Source organism: Amphiura filiformis, chromosome 3 (assembly GCF_039555335.1).
Source record: "Amphiura filiformis chromosome 3, Afil_fr2py, whole genome shotgun sequence".
Taxonomy (NCBI): Eukaryota; Metazoa; Echinodermata; class Ophiuroidea; order Amphilepidida; family Amphiuridae; genus Amphiura; species Amphiura filiformis.
The window spans coordinates 78,653,060-78,665,486 of record NC_092630.1 but is presented as its reverse complement, the minus strand read 5'-3'; the positions used below and the strand labels follow the sequence as shown (position 1 = coordinate 78,665,486).

At 36.8% G+C, this 12,427-nt stretch overlaps 1 protein-coding gene across 3 annotated transcripts in view; it reads right to left on the bottom strand.

Moving 5' to 3' along the window:
• LOC140149206 (solute carrier family 12 member 8-like) overlaps positions 1 to 12,427 on the bottom strand; it is a 64,143-nt gene that overhangs the window by 24,773 nt on the left and 26,943 nt on the right. For all 3 annotated transcript variants that reach the window (XM_072171422.1, XM_072171421.1, XM_072171423.1), the window contains exons 3-8: positions 5,777 to 5,923; positions 4,564 to 4,755; positions 3,780 to 4,011; positions 2,693 to 2,982; positions 1,899 to 2,045; positions 338 to 614 (exon numbers count right to left, since the gene is read on the bottom strand). In XM_072171422.1, the coding sequence (XP_072027523.1) occupies positions 338 to 614; positions 1,899 to 2,045; positions 2,693 to 2,982; positions 3,780 to 4,011; positions 4,564 to 4,755; positions 5,777 to 5,923 (1,285 nt within the window). The remainder of the gene's footprint in view (positions 1 to 337; positions 615 to 1,898; positions 2,046 to 2,692; positions 2,983 to 3,779; positions 4,012 to 4,563; positions 4,756 to 5,776; positions 5,924 to 12,427) is intronic.

Below are 12,427 nucleotides of genomic sequence, written 5' to 3'. Positions count from 1 at the left end.
CCACCACACAAGAAATTACCCTTAAAGACGACAAAATTTGAAAAAGAAAAACCTGTTCTATGGGCCCGACCGACCCAGATTGGGAGTTAGGTATTGAAGTTCATTGGTATGAAATTATAAAAAAGAGCCATTTTTTAGCCAAAGTGAATTGATGATGACTGAAATTTTTTGAAAAAAATTCACAAATTTTTCATATGCTTGTGTAAAATTTGTCAGATTTTTCAAGCTATTTCAGTGATTTTAGAGTCATTTGGCCTCTTCGGAAAAAAAATCCTTGAGCGTAGAACAGGTTTTTCAATACCTTCACGTAACAGACCACTCTGTGTGAATTACATACCTGGTTGTCCATATTGATAAGGTGAAGCCTTTCCATCTGCCATATTCTTATCAAGTACATGAGACAGCAGACTATCTTTAGTCTTTTCTTTGGTCTCTTTATTCTTACTATAGCTCATTGCCAGTGCAAAGTATGCATAGTCTATAGCAGCATAGGTTAGAAGGAATGGCATGGTGACTATTGGACCTAATTGATTCACATGACCGATGAAGATGAAGAGGATAGCTACAAATGTGACGACTAGCGATGCCATCACTGGCTCTTTGTTTGGTCCTTTCTGTATGGATGGAAACAAAGCAAAGTTAATCATGATACCCAAAACAGGGCTAGACAATTAAGGCTAAATCACATGTTTAATATTTTTCACTCACTGGGCCCATCTTATCTTAATCAATTCTTAATCAAAATATCTCATGTTCATAATCATACCACTAGGTCAAGTGCTTCGAACTTCCATGTCCCGAGAGTAGGATCTTACACAAAAAGTCTTTTTTCTATCAATCTACACTCAATTGGAACAATTTACCATCCCAAATCAAATCTATTCTTGACAAAAAAATACTTTTAAATATGCAATAAAAAACACCTTGCCAGAAGTGCGATAACCCAAGAGTCAGCTGCATTTGTGTAACCTGTTCCTTTCTGTCCTTTTTGCTTGTTTTGTCCTCCATCCCAGGCACCGTCTTGTCTTTATGTTGGACCCCATTGGAAATAGGTTTACACATTTGCAGCTAGACTTTATGAGTTATCCTGGCATTTCGGCATTTAGGTGTCTTTGTTTGTATCCATGAATTTCATGTTTGCTAAATTTGTGATGATTTGTGTGATTGATTATATTTATTGTTCTTGTCGATTTTGCCGAATAAATATGAATGAATGAATGAATGCATGTTTTATGGGTCTTTTAAAACATGTTATCAATACATAAAAGTTACATAATAAGTATAAATTATAACATTTAGAAATAAGTTGAACCAACTGATTTACTGGGATTTAGTCTAGATCAAATCATCTGATGAGAACAGGTGTTTATTCTCAAGGATGGAATGGACACACACAGTACATTGATTTCTGTTGTCATTGATATCTCCTTTGATGACCTTGTGCCTACAGATCTGTTATTTGTATATATCAAAGATATTACACCCAAAGATAAGCAACTCAAAATTGAACTATACGTAACGCTATGGTAAATCCACAATCTTGGCTTATTGCTCATGGTGGACAGATAATGTACCTCCAGGCATTTGCCACCAAGAGCTCAAAACTGCAAGATAATTTTGTCTTTAAGCTTGAGCATTTCAAAGGTTTCAGCAAGCAGTGCTTATCGTGCATTTTTGGTACAAGTGTTACATGCAGAGTGTAAACAACCAGGCACTTTGGATCAAAGTTTGCCGGGCACATAGCAATGGGTACATTTATTTGACTCAATGAGCGACACACAAACATGGCAGAGTTGTGATACTCTTTGATCATACCTCATTGGTACATATGCACAAAAGATAATATGGGGGAACTCTGATACCCATTTTTAGATACTATTGTATAGTATAGTACTCACCCCATGGCCCAAGACAGCCATAAATGGAATGACATTTTCATTGGCAATACATTGAAGGATGCGAGGAGCACCATATAATCCTCCTAAACAAGATGACAAGCTGGATATGTAGAGGCCCATCAGCCACAGAACACCTACCAATGATACCTGAATAGCAAAACAAACAATATTATATATAGCCATCTAAAATAGCCCAAAATGTGCTGAATTCCAGAGTGACTTTGCAGAAAATGGGGTGGGACTTCAAGCTAAAGGTGATTTATCATATGATTTTCTTAATTCAAATGAACTTGCATGGCCAAGCCTCAAAATAAGCAGATCTCGACCAGGAGCCACACATTTGGAAAAAGCAGCTCCTGGTCCTGTGATTATTTAGTGAACCAGAAGCTAGTTTTTAAAAGCTAAGACTAAGAGTCATTTAAATTTCAATGGTACACATTAAATTCAAAACTGTCATTTAATGTAAAAACGTACACCAAAAATTGATCCCTACTAAACACCCACTCTTCATGAAATCTCACGGCCCATGGGTGCTTATTAGGATCAATACGATATTTAATATTAGAAAGAGTTCCTTGTTAGTTGTATTCTAGATTATTACCATACAGATTAAAAAGTCCTGTGCCTGAGCCTTCTTAAAATAGGTTGACACTGATAGCGTCCATTGAATGCTCAACTTGCCACCACTGTCATTGCTACTTTCAGTTCACCCTAAACTATTCAATCCTGCTACTCTGTAACACCCATACAATCAAGACACAACTTGATATTATACCTCACCATATGATGCATACCTTTTCAGCAATCATGTAGTCCTCTTGCAGTTTATCCCTTGTACAAGTAGCACCCAATAGCAAGACAAATAAGAAGTAGAGCAGTGTACACACACCCATGGCTGACAGAGTTCCTTTTGGAATACTCTCTCTTGGTTTCTTGAGATCACCACTCATGTTAATACCAGCCATGACACCGGTAGCAGTAGGGAAGAACACACCAAACACAGAGAAGAACGTTTCCCCTGGTATGTAATCGGCTCCTGTGTTGTTGCGAAATGCGTCTGTACCAAACCCTACGAAGCCATTTTCTATGTCATAATAATAAATACAGATCATATCATATTATAAATTGGACACATAGACTCATGACTGGAGTTAGGAGGATGTGTGCAATTGGATGCAATTGCACACATTTATTTTTGTGTCCTGATTAATGATGTAAGAAATGGTTAAACACGTTATCTGGCATGAGGCAATAAATAATATAGGTCAAACCTATCTTTCAAAAAATGGTTTTTTAATGTTTAAGCAAAATGACAGCTGTACTTGGCAGTATTGAATCCCAGAGTGCATGTACGATCTACAAGGAGACTCATGCCGTCATCTCCCCAAACGAATCACATCTCCTCCAAACCAAGATCCAGAAAACTACTTGTACTAGGCAGTACATGTTGCATATGTAGTAAAAAGTTCCACATTTTAAACATTATTTAACACTGAGGACATGTTGACTAGATGTCATACCATAAAGGTTAGCCTAATAGTGCATATGGGCTACCTTGACACAACTGAAATTAAGGCACAAACTAAAGCATCTTTCCGTAAAAATCCTGTAAAGATACCAAGGGCACGGACCCTCAATTCTTGTTGGGATTTTCAAAGGAGGGAGCTCTCTATTTGTACGTGAAATTTAATCCAAGGCCAAGGAGCCCATGTGCAGCATTAGGCAAGTCTTTACAGTATTCTGTTGGCATAAATGTGAATCAAATCTCACTAATTTATCTTTTTTCAATCAAACAAGTCAAGTTCCAGTACAGAATTCATATCAAAATTATCATAAATATTTTTTATTTTTGTATTCAGCTATAATAATAATGATACCAACCCTCATCTGTATGAGCAAAAGTGCCGACCAAAAAGTCGAGTGTGGCAACACCCAGGATGGCTAGTAGCAGCAGCTGCATCTTGATCACCCATTTGACCCCTGCAATGATGACCGCCAGCAAGAGCATTATGACCCCTATGCCTACACCACGTACAGCCCAGGTGTTCTCCCAATGCAGAAGCTCAGCTACAGATTCACCAAAACCAGTACAGTAAAGGGCACATGCTACAGCCTGGAAAAAGAAAACAAAACATTTCTTCAAGTTCAATTACAAAATGTTGTGAAGCCTAAGAACTTGGCTAAGCATTTGAGCCTATAGAGGCCCTCATACTTTTATCGACTGACTTCAACCAAAGGATCTGAACTAGTGTCCTTGCCAGCATGCAGTCTATTCAATAAATGTTATGATCCTATGGTGCACATTTTATATTTTCTGAAGAATAAACCAGCATTTAAAAATAGAGACACTGTTATGCTTCTATTGAACAGAGTTGAACTACATCATAATGCATGGCCTCAAATGGGTATTTGAAGCATACTTTTAAAGCACTATATGGTGTCTCATTTCAAGCTGGTGGTGCATTTACATTAGTTGCGTTGCCAGCATGTAGATAAACCATCCTTCTACAAGTGTGTAAATGCCCTACAGGAGTATGTTTGCGAGCAATTCAAAACATGTATTACTCTCAACTTGAGATGAGATGCACACTATAGATCCAATCTGGCTTTCCCTTTTGTTGTCATCAAACTCTAGCCTATATATTGTGATATTATGCGTACTTACCTGGCCAAATACATAGAGAATCCCAACAGCTCCACCAATTTTGGCACCTAAGATTTGAGACAATAAGAAGTAGACTCCTCCACTTTCTATATGACATCTTTCACAAACCCCTATAGCTGATAGTATTGCTACCAAAGCCAGTATGACTGTGATGACTACTATGAGAATTGATAGACCTATACCTGCATTGCCCTGCAAATCAAGTTCAAATAAGAATCATCAGTGAAACATGTTTTAATTACAAATTATGTTGAAAAGACAGCCAAATGATAGTGTACACTGCTACACTCACATAATAATGTGATTTAAGTACAAAAATGATGTTTTCACAATCCAACTGCAGACACATATATGTGTAAGTTTTATATGCCTTACCATCAAGAGTGAGGATAAGGACAAGAACCATATTTTGACCCAAGTAGCTCCTGGTTCAAAGGGATTTCATATGAACCAGGGGCCACTTCAAACCCACATGGAGCCAGTCTGATTCAAACTTCTATTATTTGTTGTTGTGGAGGTCAACATCCAGAAGCCACTTTTCTGCCAGAAAGTGCCTCCTGGTTCAGGCTGGTTAACAGGCACTAGGAGCTGTCTTAGGTTTCACCCTGTCTCCTGCTTAATCTCACTCATGCTTACCAGGGGCCCTTTTAGTTTTCACTATCATCCAAAGTTCCTGCGAGTCCACATTTACACACAGATTTCTTATGTCCTTGTTTGTTAGTGTTTACAAAAGCAAAAACACTTGCATACACACCCCAACCATGCTTGCACATACGTGCATATAATGCACACAAATGCCAAGAGTCTGATATAGAGGCATGTCATATTCTCTCTAATTAATGCCCTCTCTGACAAATGCCCCTCCCCCATTTTTTCACCCAAAATGTTTTTAAAAAATGCTAAAATTTCCATGTTATCTTGTGTAAGTACGCTTTACCTGGATCCACACATGATAAATAATTGCTGAAAGTGACATCACAATACCAAAAGTGAACCAGAAGTCATGGATCCTTAGTTCATAGTTTATCATTTCGGCGTAATATTTAAGCTTATCTAACCATTTTGGGAGGAATCCGCATTGTAAAAAAGACCTAAACCTCCCCTGTTTGAAAAAGTTCCCCAATGGCAATAATTAGAGAGAATATATTTCATATCCTATTATTATAAGGACAAAATATGATTTGATGAGATAAGGCAGTAAATCAGTACTCACCACCATCCAGCCTGTTCGTAAGAAAATAACCACACCAAATATATTGATCAAACATGATGTGAAGACGCCATCCCATGTGCCAAATAAGACGGGTTCTGTCAGAAAGAAGTTGGCTTTCCACCATGGTTTATTACTGCTGGCAAGACCCTAAAACATAAAATACAGAAATAACAAAACAATGAGCACATAGGCCAATCTTATTGATGGTATATTTTCTTTGACTGCCTTCGACATACATTATGTATTTATTATTTTCAGCTGGAAATTCTAAAACATGCAATATGTGCAGGGGCGGACTGGCCACTGTGGCGTTGTGGCGATTGCCACATGGGCCGCTTGGTTCTGGGCCGCTCAGGGCCGGTTGCTCAAAAAGAAGAGAAAAAGAAAGAACTAGAGCGGTTCTCGACTTGCGCGGTTCTCGACGCAAAGCGTCGGCCGCAATGCCTCCACCTTGACGCGTATCATTTTAACTGGTGCAATTTCACCGAACTGGCCATCTCTAGATGAGAGTGTAGGTTTTAGAAAAGGTGTAACAAATGAAAGATCCTTGACCCATTTTGTCTTCATCAAAATGGTTTGATTTTGGCACCAGAAGCAAGGAAGTATTTTGATACTATCCGAGTGGAATGTAAGGCCAAAAATGACCTTCCAAAAATTTGGCTCTAAATGTTGACTGTACCCACCAAGTTTCATGCCCATACGACAGTTTTAAGTTATTTGACCTCAGATGACCCCTGGGTGACCCCGGATGACCCCAAAATGACCGTCCAAAAATTTGACTCTAAATGTTGACTGTATCCACCGAGTTTCATGCCCATACGACAGTTTTAAGTTATTTGACCTCAGATGACCCCTGGGTGACCCCTGATGACCCAAAAAAGACCGTCCAAAAATTTGTCTCTAAATGTTGACTGTACCCACCAAGTTTCATGCCCATGTGACAGTTTTAAGTTATTTGACCTCAGATGACCCCTGGGTGACCCCGGATGACCCCAAAATGACCCTCAAAAAATTTGGTTCTAAATGTTAACAGTACCCACCAAGGTTCATGCCCATACGACAGTTTGAAGTTATTTGACCTCAGATGACCCCTGGGTGACCCCGGATGACCCCAAAATGACCCTCAAAAAATTTGGTTCTAAATGTTTACAGTACCCACCAAGGTTCATGCCCATAGGACGTTTTTTGCTAATTTGACCTCAGATGACCCCCAGATGACCTTGGGTGACCTTGACCCACTAACCAAACCTACTGGAATTTGAAGACCGCCAATGACCATCCCTCCACCAAATTGCATCACTGTACATCTTATCAGTTCGAGATATTGCACCCAGCAAGCTTTCGGACGGACGGACAGACGGACAGATGGACGGACAACCAGGAAACATAATACCTCCGGTGGAGGCATAAAAAGGAAAAGAAAGGAGAAGGGGAGAAAAAAGAGAAAGAGAGAAAAGGAAAAAGAGGAGAAAGAAAGGGAAAATAGAAGAAAAAGGGAGAGAATGGGGAAGGAGTATCTTAAGACGAGGCATAGGTCCGAGAGCCGAATGCGTAAGGCCCAAGACATAGGCCCTCAGGGCTTAAGGTATAGGCCCTAACACTAAGCTATTATAGGCCGGCCACTAGTACACCGTCGCGGCATCACCTACAAATGGCCTTTTGAATCAATTCTCTAGACCGTATACATATAGCATAGCAAAAGGCCAATACTCTAGATGCGATACAGTACATTTTTTTAATTTTAAGCCAACAGCAAAATATTAGGCTGGCTGTCAATGGAATATTGGTATTTCATTGCGGCTGCGGAATGAGGCTAGGGCCGGTATGGGCATTTGGTATAAAGGCAGAAATAGGAGAAAGAAAGGAAAAGAGAAGAAAAGAGGGGGGTCATTGAGGGGGATGAGTAATATAAGGGCCTATACACAGTGTGCCCGCTGTTTGTCTGCATAGTGATAGGGCCTAAGGCCTGTAGAAATAGGGGCTGATAGGCCTACAGGCACTCGACTTTTCGAAAGTGGACGGGATGTCGGACATGGGACACCAGTTTGAAACTATACATGCTATAGGGGTCTTTTGGTGAGAGCTTGACGCCATATAACCAAGGGGTCATTCAGTAAGGAGGCCCCCAAAGGGGGTCTTTCAGTGAGACTGGGACAAAACTTGGGTCAAAATATAAAAGTTGACAAATTTTTGATAATTGTTTTTCAAAAGTAATCAAATAATTTCTTATTGTGACAGGAAAAGAAAAAATAGGGGTCATTGAGTGAGGAGTTCAGTAATTCAGTAAAATAAAAAATAAAAAAGTGGTCATTGAGTGAGAGGGAGTTAAAAAATATTTGGCCACTTTAGCCTGAAAAGTGTCAATTTTTTCGCGCTTCGCGCGAATTTATTCCACTGCATCATCACCAGTTTAGCTTCAATATGCCAAAAAATGTCGTGCGCTTACGCAGCATTTGTACAATAAACTTATGTCGCCAAAAGGTGCTATTTCAAGAATATTTTTCCAACCCCAATGTCAAAAACAAATCTACGCCACTGTGGAGTTTTTATCACGCTCGCTATGAAATGATCAATGCAATTTTGCCAAAGCTCACTACCATTAAGCTTGATGCTGTGAACTACCAAATCGCAATAGTTTAAACAAGTTGCTGTTAACCTTTACCCAGTAGGCCTAAACAATTTTTAGCATTTGTCTTTTAATGATTGAATATATACTCACGATATGATAACACAGTTCTGCAAAGATGTAATTCTATATGTGTGCAAATGAGTCAAAACATAAAACATGCACTACTTATAAATTGAATAACTGTTGGTTTGATCTTGATTATTGCAAGTGAGTGACAATGGATAAAGAATATCTCAAGTCTGTACAAATGGAATTTGGCTTCAGAAATCGTTGTCAAATCCGGGCTTCCTGACCACCTAGCATAGCTAAAACCCTTAGTTGTCGGGCTTCGCCCTGGACTACCAGGGGCCCTTACGCGGGCCCCTGGACCCTATCTTTGCTTAGTCGCACGCTCGCTTCACTCGCTGCGCTCTATTTCAGTAATAGGGCCGGTCTTAATAAATTTGCCACGGCCGCCTAAAACCACCAGTCCGCCCCTGAATATGTGCACAGTAGTGAGTATTCACTTGGTTTTGTCAAACAAAAATCCAAATGTTTATGTGCACAGGAATTTGCAATACGGTAATATTTACAAGATTTTAGAACAAGATTGTTCAATTAGGATCTTGTGGCAAATGTTAGGCATAAAAAAATATTTTTAAATGAAAACTCTGCAGAACGGCGCATTGTTCCCAAACTATGTTAACACTGTTTGTGCTACTGAATAAATCTATAAATCAAATAGCCAAAAATATAGATCTTTAAATCTTCAAAGAAATATCCCCCACTTCATCATTTCCATCTGCAGAAAATTAACGACAATCAGGCCGGAGGAAAATATTAATTGCTTTGGATTGGAACTATAGTGGGTCAGCAGATGTTTTAAGGGTCAGTTATGGTCTGGAAATGGCAAAAATTTAGCAATATTTAAAAAGAAAATCTCCCAAAACATAAAATCTGGGTCAGTTGGCCACATAAAACAGGATTCTTTTCATCACCTTACTGAACATTTAGAGGAAAATATGATTAATAATAAACTGTGGGAAACAATCAACTCTACAACATTATATTGACCAAAGCAAAGTGAGGACAACATTTGGGGCATTTTACTTTGAAATTTAAGCACTATTAGAAAGAACATTTGTTACCTCTATTTCCTCATCAATATGTGCGAGGGTTGAATTGGAAAATAATGGTAGTAAAAACAATTGAAAAAAAATGAAAATTGAAATTAACAAATTATTTTTGTGACATTTCCCCCAATTTGCTCGATCACATCCAAACCAATGAAGACATCAATCACACACAAATGGTATCATCTCATTTACAATTCTCATGAGGAAAAGAGAAGACTTGCATCATGCCAACTATATCCTATAGATAGAAAACACTCATTAATATTTCAAACAGATTCATCTTAAAATGCATATTTCTTAATAAAAAATATTATAATTTTAACTACAAGATGTTTAATATTTATAACTTGTGTTTATTTTTAAAATTTGTCAATAAACAAATGCCTGTCAGTAAACAAATGCAAGCTTGTCAAATTAAAAGCATAAAAAGTAGCAAAATTGGATGGGACTAAAATGTTCTACATGCATGTAAGTAGTTAAAATATCAACCTGTCAAAATATGGTTCTGTTTCCTGTGACATGTCAGAATATGCAGGCTGCATACACATTTCCTGCCTGACTCACATGTTACTTACTACAATATCAAATTCTACTCGTTCAGTATCTAGATTTATTCTTTAATATGTCAATTACAATTTCTACAACATAATATATGAGAGTTTCATTTCAAAATATATTTTCAAAACTAAATATATAGAAAAAGGTCAGTGAAAAATATAATTCCTGAAATAAAATTGAAATGTCAGGCATGCAGACTAGAATGTTGTCAAATTCACCTCAGTTAATAAAAAAAAAAGTCTTATTTCAAATACCAAACGATATACAAATATCTGTAAGATGCTTGCTTTTCACATATGCCTGTGTGGAAGGTAAATATTTACATTTTTAATACATAGAAGAAGACACATTTTATATCTTCATTTAACGCAAGAAGGGGACATAGGAGTAAAACCACTTGTCAAATTGCAAAATCTTAGCATGTATACAAAATTATAAAAATCCAAGAAAAGTTGAAACCATGGACATGGTAAATTATACATACATGTATTACAAAATCAATTTTGTTCAAAAATAAATCTGTTAACAATCAGTGGTACTATAAAGTATTTTTCCACAAGATCCTTGTTTCACAAATTATGTCGCAGAGGAGTTTTACCTGAATGTCAGCACATTATGTATAAACACACAAAAAAATGGAAAAGAAATCCACTCAGCAAAGCATAATAATTTTTCTAAATTGAGATCTAACAAATTGCAAAATGCAAAATTTAATAAGTTAAATAATAGATGGCCAAACTGAATGAATACAGTGACATAAAAATGGCAAGCAACTGTGGGCTTTTGGAAATATCACCAGAGGTCAACAAAATGCACTACAGCTTCAACCCTATGGTTGTAGCATTTCTATGCATTTATGCATTGCAATTTATCCTTGCCCAATCCACACATTTTATATGCCAGGCAAATTATACAACTTTGTTTTACTGAAATATTTACGATGCCATTTTCCGTTTTTAATCAATTTTTGTGTTCAGCATGGTTTATTTCAGTATCAATAATATTTAATGTCTGGCGTTAATTGGATTGTCATGTTGGTACATGTTATTGGAGTTACAGGTTTGTGTGCATCCTTCCCAAGTGATATCAAGTAAGTCACACCATAATCCTATTAAATTAAAACCCACATCCCTAAGGTACATTGCCTAAATATCCGCACAGCTAAAACAAGTCACTCCCATGATACATTCCAATGCACCGCGGTTATGATGTATCTAATGAATATAACACTGTATAGATAAGCTACTGAAGTGTCTTCCTCTTCCAACCTATTCAGACTCAATCAATCTGTGTGGACCCAGCAAAACACAAAAATCTTTTTAAAATGTTATAAACGAACATGCCTTGGTTGTAGGTAAAATATTATTAATCATATTTAAATGTTGAGTAATATTATTAAGGTCATGAGAATGTTTTTAAAAATATCTTATATTAAAACACTATGGCATCATTTTATGTCAAAATGCTATTAATTATAAAATATTTTGTGGAAAACGTGTTTGCAAAATATTTTGTAAACACTTAAATAACATCATATGTTTAGCAGCAAATTTTCAAAAATGTTTCTGAATGTTACAAAATGTTATTACTCATTTTATAACTTTTATATAACCCAACATTTAACATTGTCTATAAAACATTTTCATGTTTTGCAAGCCATTTTAACTCCAGCCAGCTTCTGGTATCTCCAGTAGTCTGGTCAAAACTGGGTAGAAATTGTTTTATAGTACATGTAGCAGTCAAATGCAGCCATGTGACAGCCACGTACACATGTATACGGGCAGATGAAACAGATGTTATTAATTACTACCTTCATGAAAGGTGGAAATCATTTTATTAACAAAAAAATCTTTAATTGTAGGTATGATAAAGAGTGCAAAACTGGTATTTGTTGGATTGTGGTTGACTTCTTAATATTCCATCATTTTATCATGTATTGCAGAATTTTTATATCTTTAATATAATAAATGTCATAACCTTTTTATATGAAAATCTTCCTGGATTTTTATACTTTCTGTAAAACACCTGCTGCATAATTAAACAATATATATGGAATATTCAGACAGCTACAGATAAGCATCAATTATTAATTTGTATATTTTTGGGTGCTTTTTTTGTATTTATATTTAATTCTGAAAATTCAAACTCATGATATGTATTTGTGCAATGTTTATGTAATATTGATCCTTTATTTGAAAACACAGATGGTCCAACAAAATCTAACAGCTCAAAATACTGTACTCATATTATGTAAATTCATGTTAGCATGGTAAAAAGATCTATACATCAATGAGGAAATTTTCATATGATCATATTTTAGCATTCCGCTTGCCGTAAACATCCATCTTA